The sequence below is a fragment of the Aphis gossypii genome, chromosome X, assembly GCF_020184175.1.
Source record: "Aphis gossypii isolate Hap1 chromosome X, ASM2018417v2, whole genome shotgun sequence".
Taxonomy (NCBI): Eukaryota; Metazoa; Arthropoda; class Insecta; order Hemiptera; family Aphididae; genus Aphis; species Aphis gossypii.
The window spans coordinates 3,624,398-3,631,253 of NC_065533.1; the positions used below are offsets into that span (position 1 = coordinate 3,624,398).

The following is a 6,856-nucleotide window of genomic DNA, read 5'->3' on the forward strand; positions in this document are numbered from 1 at the left end:
AACTAAATTATGCTTATGATGGAGAAGGGATCAAAAATACAGTATTAATTCAATAAATAACAGTAAAATATAAAGTTAAGATCGACAATTAAATCCTTAAGTTTAAAAATCACAATAATAATAATAATAAAAACAGTTTTAAAAATTAATCAAAAATTGTTAATGCAATGCTAAAAATAAACAAGTCAAAAATGTTGAGTTCAATTAAAAAAAAAAAAAAAAAATCAAAATCAAACATTTCTATGAACTCTATAAACAGTTCAAACGGGTTAACATTTTATCTTCATACAATAAATTAAAGCCTTAAGTTAAAAAATCACACTAAAAAAAAAATAGTTCAAAAATTTAATCAAAAATTGTTAATGCAATGCCGAAAATAGACAAGTCAAAAATATTCAATTGAATTAAAAAAAAAAATTCAAACAAAAATCAAACTTTTCTATTAACTCCAAATATTCCAAACAGGTTATAATTTTATCTTCATACTGTTTTTCCTTTGGCATATTTTGTAATGAAAAAAAATTATTATTCAAAAAAAGTATGAAATAGACGAAATTATTACACACGAAAATATTCCACGCAGTGATAAAACGAGTACGCACTAAAATATGACGGACACGGGACAACTGAAGTTCACTTCGATAGGTTTCGACACTTCTTATACAGTTATACCATTGATTATACATAGTACTATTATACATTATAGTATTATACTATGTATAATCAATGGTTATACGCATTTCAGTTTTATCGGTGTATCGGTCAGATAGTAAATTACCTAACCGATAATGAAAATATTTTGTTTTCTTAATTTTTCTAATAATATTAGATTAAAGTAGGTAAATAAAAGTTAAAACAAATTTTGGCCAAATCTATTTTATTATACAGTGTAGCAAAAAAAAAAAACATGCAAATACATTAGATTCACAGCCTTGTTCAAAATATATATTAATATAATATCACTAGAGATTAATGTTGTAGCCGTTGCAAGCCAAATAAATAGGTACCTACGCCAGTAAGTTGCCCAGTCGTATGAGAGAAACTGATAATAATTAATAATATATTATGACAAGTGAAAAAACTACATCACTGTAGATTTTTCCATCCTCCCACCCGGCCACGTTAACAGTAATAGGTATAGCATAATATTTTACATTAGAATATTAGATAACAGATTTCTATTGACTGTTTATCTATTTATATTATAATATAATATAAATATTTAGGTATTTATAATTTATTAATTACATTAGATGGTTCAGCTTTATGCAAACAACTAACTACAAACAGACGAAATCCACTTAGATTTTCATTTCGATCGTTATTCGCTGTATGGTTCGTAGAATATATTATTCAATAAACCTAATTATTTTTGATAAGTATATTTCTGTGTCAAATAGGTACCTACCTACTGCAAGTTTGTTATTTTCAATAAAATTGTCCGTTTGACTTCGAAAATGGTAAGTAATTTTTTTGTTCATTTGATGTGTATATCAATTTTTGATTAAGTTTCAAATACTGAAAGGGGATCTTAAATGTATGTTACTATTGAGCAACCGAATATTTACTTTTTCTTTTTACCCATTATTCATAATTAAGTTGTTGAATTTGTTGAGAGGCATTCAATCAGATATTGTAAACATGTGAAAATAGATGGGTATCCTATGCATAAGGTTTTCTTACAAATTATAATTTTTATTTTGCTTTAAGTACTGAATTAATATGAAGATTTAGGTGGGTATTTAACAATAATTAGTTGTATATTTTCAAGTATGGATTTTTTTTCAGTGTTAAGTCGATCAAAGAAATACAATTCCTACCTAATACCTACCCATCTTTGATACATTATTATTTAATAATATAAATTAGTTATCTGATATAATATTTTATGTTTAGTGTATTTAATATGTTAGAAAAAATATTTTTGTTACAATAACAAATTACTTACCTGTAATTTTGGAACAGTATTGGTAAAAATGTGATCAACACAATGGCGTAACTTTCACATGGGCAATAGAGGCAGTTGACTTGGGATATTTTTGGAGATTCACAGTAATATTTTGATATCAAAGAGTATGATTTGTATTAGTTTAAGGACAAAACATTTTTTTCCCCTCAGGGCACTTTAGTGTGTAGATGCGTCACTGAATCCATAGAAATATTAGTTAAATGTATCATAAATAAATAAATTTAATATTACATTAAAATGTGTTGTATCTTTCAATTTCTTTACTAAACTAGAAATTTGATTGTTTTAGTTTTACATATTAACATTACAACATTAACAACGTCTTTAATCCAATATAAAATTTTTATACATTTTTGTACTTGAGAAATAACATGAGAGCTACTACTTTCAGTTCTTCCGACCAAATTTCTAAGTATGAAGAACTTCTATAAGTTTGTGTATTATAATTCTGCTAACATATCAACATGTCCAAAATGATAATGTGTATTGTTGAATACCAATAGTTTAATCTACAAAGTTTTCACCATGATTTTCCGTTAAATGAATAATTAATGTACATTTGCTTATTATAGTTTTCTACTGTATGCTCATACTCTAGATTTCTAAAGTGGATCGAAGTTTTTGAATGTTACTGTAGTATAATAAAATTAAATGATATGTTAAAAATATTTTTTATTACCACAGTAAAATAACTACGCTTTTGTGGGTTGGGATTGTTATAAAATATAATATTTGTTAGAAATTAAGAAATTATGTTTTTTTTTTGTTCACAGCTATTCTACTCATTTTTTAAAACACTTGTGGGGCATGAAATTATAGTTGAACTTAAGAATGACATCTGGTAAGTAATAGCTTTTTTTTCTAACCAAAGATTTTAAAAAGTATAAAATAAAGTTATTCATAATTTTAAATGTTTTTATTAGTGTCACTGGAAGATTGCATTCTGTTGATCAATTTTTAAATATCAAACTTATAGAAGTCTGTGTAAGTGATCCAGAAAAATACCCATACATGGTAATTATTTGTAATTAAACGATAAAAATTAAAATAAACAATTTTATTCATATTTTTTAGAATTATATATCAGAATCTTTCATCAGAGGTTCAGTTGTTCGATATGTACAACTTCCAGTTAATTCTGTTGATTCACAATTGTTACAAGATGCTGCTCGGAAGGAAATTACCATTCGATAACATTTTTAAAATTTAATTTGTTATCAGAATTTTGCATTCATGAAGTTAAAAATGATTCAATTTATTTGTATTTAACTTAATTCTATTAGAAACGCTTAATTGATTAAGATTAACAGTTAATATCAAACATTTGAAATTTATATCCATTTAAAAATTTGGTGATCAAAAAGTTAGATTAAAAATACAATGGCGGTGTTATTGAAACAAATAAATTAAAAATACTTATGTTAACAAAAGTATTTTCTATTTAAATGTATTTAGTTATGGAGATTTAAACCTTGATGTGTTTTCCACCAAATCCTAACCTTATGCCAATTGTATTAATTATTCTTGTAATTGTAATATTATATTTAAATAATATACATACAATGTACATTATATGTATTAATAATACAAATAATTTTTAAATAAAGTTAATAATATTAATAAATAATTTAATATAAATTTAAAATATAATTTAATTTACTATATTTAACATTGGCTTTTGTAAATTATATTGTTTTCCATCATTGATTATTACTTAAACATTTACATGATTTATTATAAATTATAATACCAGTTGATTAGTTAACTAGTATTATTTAATCTCAGCTTATTTTAAATTAGGACAGAGTCATCAAATAATTTCTATGGGGTCAGTTTTGAAATTTACCAAACTTCTTATGGTAGAAAACAAATGTTTTTATTTATCATTTTCTAAAAAAAATTTAAAAACTACAACAACCATCAACCAGTTGACTTCTGTATTAGGATATGCAAGTCCATCCAATTACTGTTTATAAAATTATAACAAATACTATGTATACTGTATAGTAATAAACTCATTAATTTTTGAAATCGAATGTACGTATGTATTGTATGTAGAGTTAAAGAGTTTAGGATAATACAATTGTTAATACATATTTAATGAAATTACTTTAAACATTATATTCTTTTCATAAATATTTTATGAGTATAAATTCTCAGTTACTTTCTCTGATCGCATTAGTTTATATGAAGTATAAATATATGGGGTTGCTGGGTAGAGAAAGATAACAATTTGCAAGTTAATGAAAAAAAAAAAAGAACAAATTTAAGACTTGAAATACACTATTTATTTTAAATATTAATTTTTATATTGTGTTATTAAGTGGTTTTAAACTTAACAACTTTGAATTTATTTATTTATAACTAAAAAAATATGTTTAGATAACTATCTTAATTGTAGTTTACTGTTTATACTATGATCATAGTGTATTGATTATACTTTAGTTAAGTAGAAAAGTATTAAATTATAAATTTAGAATGTTCAGTTATATTTTTTTCAGATTTTTATTGATTTTAAATAATTTATTATCAAAAACTTCATAGAATAACATTTTTATTTAATAATATATGACAATTATTGAAATAAAAACTCTGGTATGTAATTCTAATCTTCATATATTTTCCTAAATTATTCATTCATAGTGTATAAACAATGTGTGTAACGTGTAAGATTTGCGATATTATAATAATCTCCTTCAAGTGATAAACCTTATATCTGGAAAAACAAAATAAGCTTAAATTAACTATTGTAGTTATGTATTTATGATATTTTTTATAATTACTGTATGAAACAAAATTCAATAATGTTTAATTTATATTCTACCAAGATAAATGTATAAACATATACTTAAATAATACGATATTCATTTTTATTGATCAAAACAAAAATATAGTTCAATTGATAAGTTTTACTTCCAACAACCTTATTAAGTTATAAATTGCATATTATAAATTTTTAAAAATGTTGTAGTATTATTGTTATTTATTACATGAAAATTAAAAGATCAAATTGTTGCTATTAGAGTAAAATTATAAGACTGTTATAATTTTTTCTTTCCTTAGCTTATCTTTAACTCATTATATAATTGGTAGATTTAATCCTAAATTATTAATATAGCTTTTGTATTTTTTAAAAGAATTATATTTTATTCCGTATATTTTATTGAAAAAAAATAAGAATTAATAAGAAAAAATATATGAGGTTTAGTGTAAACTACAATTACTTTAATATTTAACACGGTGAAAATACTAATTTTACAACTCATAAAAAATGATGGATCAATAAATTGCTTATATACAAACTTAATACAATATAAATGTAACTTGTAACGATTTAATGAATAATAATATTTGAACTTAATTTAGATGTACCTGTGGAGCCCTATTTAATTTTGGATAGTTTTTAATAAGCTATAATAAAATAATTTAAATTTAATATTAAATATTTATAGTTAAACAATACATTTTTAATTTTTAATACTTACAGTATATGAATCTTTAATATGATAATGCTACCTAACACTACATCATGGCTTAAGATAAACAGGTTACGAAACTACACATTAAAACTATACAACAGAAATGATGCCCAAAGATTCTCGAATATAAACAGTTGATGATTTGTGTGAGAACAGAAGCTAGCGCTCTTGCGGCCAAAAACAATTTTATTTATTATCAATGTTATCTTTAAACATTTACCCGTGAATTTTCATTATTGGATATTTGGTATGAAAATTTAATATATATTATTATTATATATTATTTGTCATATTTTGGATTTGGAATAAATATTACAATACAACACAATCCTCAATAATTTGATTTTGTAGTGTTGCATTAATTTTCATTGTTTTAATTTATAGTAGTAGTTTATTTTGTACACTTTGCAAATATATTTTTCTTTATTCCGACATGGTTTCCAACAAGTGTTGTGTTACCGGGTGTACTAATAGTGCTGCATCTAAATTTGGTGTTCCTCAAAATATGATGAGTGTTTGGGAAAATATTATTGGGTGTCCTTTAAACAGGAATTCAAGAGTTTGTGCAAACCACTTTAAACCTAGTGATATTACATCAACATGGGAGTCTGGTAATGGTAGTAGTCAAATCTCAGTATGACCTATTGAAATCATATATGATCACATAATACAATTAGAATTAATGTGAAATTACATTTTTATAATAATTAAATATATGAATATATATATACATATAATTAAAAATGAATAGATAATAGGTACTTTTTTTTAGATTTCTTTAAAAAAGCCACGATTAAAATCTGGAGTTATACCAATTAATAATATAAGTGACAAAGTAAATGATATAAACCAGGTTAGTTTAGGAAATAGTAGATATATAAATATTATATTAATAATTCAAATATTTTATTTTTACAAATTTAAACATATTATTAGGTGAATGAAACAATTAAAATGCTGAACGAACATAATTATTTTAAAGTTAATTTAAATAATGAGTTTGAACCACCACTTGCTAAACGAGCATGTATTGAGGTTTGAATAAATTATATTTTTAATAACATTAACAAAATTAAATTAAAAATAAATTTATTTTAAATGCCCAGTTATCGGACAGTGTAATTAAATCAATATCTGAGGTAGTAATTCAAGATAATACATTGATAAATGATGAAAGTTCAATTTCACTACCCATGAATTGGTTTTGCGATGTTACTACTAATAATGTATCTGTTATAGCACAAATTTATTTTACTCTCAGTCCATTTCAAGTATACAATAATAGAATTGTGGAAAAACGATTAGTTATATTAAAAGGTATTAATATAAGTAAATAATAGACAATAGTTACATCTACATTTAAATGTTTGTCATATTGACTAGTATTGTACATAATAATTTTTCAGTT

At 23.1% G+C, this 6,856-nt stretch overlaps 1 protein-coding gene across 3 annotated transcripts; it reads left to right on the forward strand.

Moving 5' to 3' along the window:
- The first annotated feature begins 284 nt into the window (after positions 1–284).
- Positions 285–3,472, forward strand: LOC114126209 (U6 snRNA-associated Sm-like protein LSm2). Of its 3 annotated transcripts, XM_027990100.2 has the most exons (6): positions 285–1,135; positions 1,254–1,335; positions 1,401–1,460; positions 2,743–2,810; positions 2,893–2,983; positions 3,044–3,472. In XM_027990100.2, exons 2-6 carry the CDS (start codon positions 1,333–1,335, stop codon positions 3,161–3,163), a joined length of 342 nt encoding a protein of 113 aa, XP_027845901.1. In that variant the 5' UTR covers positions 285–1,135; positions 1,254–1,332; the 3' UTR covers positions 3,164–3,472. The 3 variants fall into 3 exon arrangements, with proteins under 3 accessions (XP_027845901.1, XP_050062012.1, XP_050062013.1); XM_050206055.1 differs by lacking the exon at positions 285–1,135 and having other exon boundaries at positions 1,172–1,335; positions 2,893–2,953; XM_050206056.1 differs by lacking the exon at positions 285–1,135 and having other exon boundaries at positions 1,185–1,330.
- Positions 3,473–6,856: the final 3,384 nt, after the last annotated feature.

Excerpts from the sequence above, each read along its gene's own strand:
- LOC114126209 (XM_027990100.2), top strand. Across the intron at positions 1,461-2,742 it reads TCCGTTTGACTTCGAAAATG|CTATTCTACTCATTTTTTAA; the intron begins GTAAGTAATTTT and ends TTTTGTTCACAG. Across the intron at positions 2,984-3,043 it reads CAGAAAAATACCCATACATG|AATTATATATCAGAATCTTT; the intron begins GTAATTATTTGT and ends CATATTTTTTAG.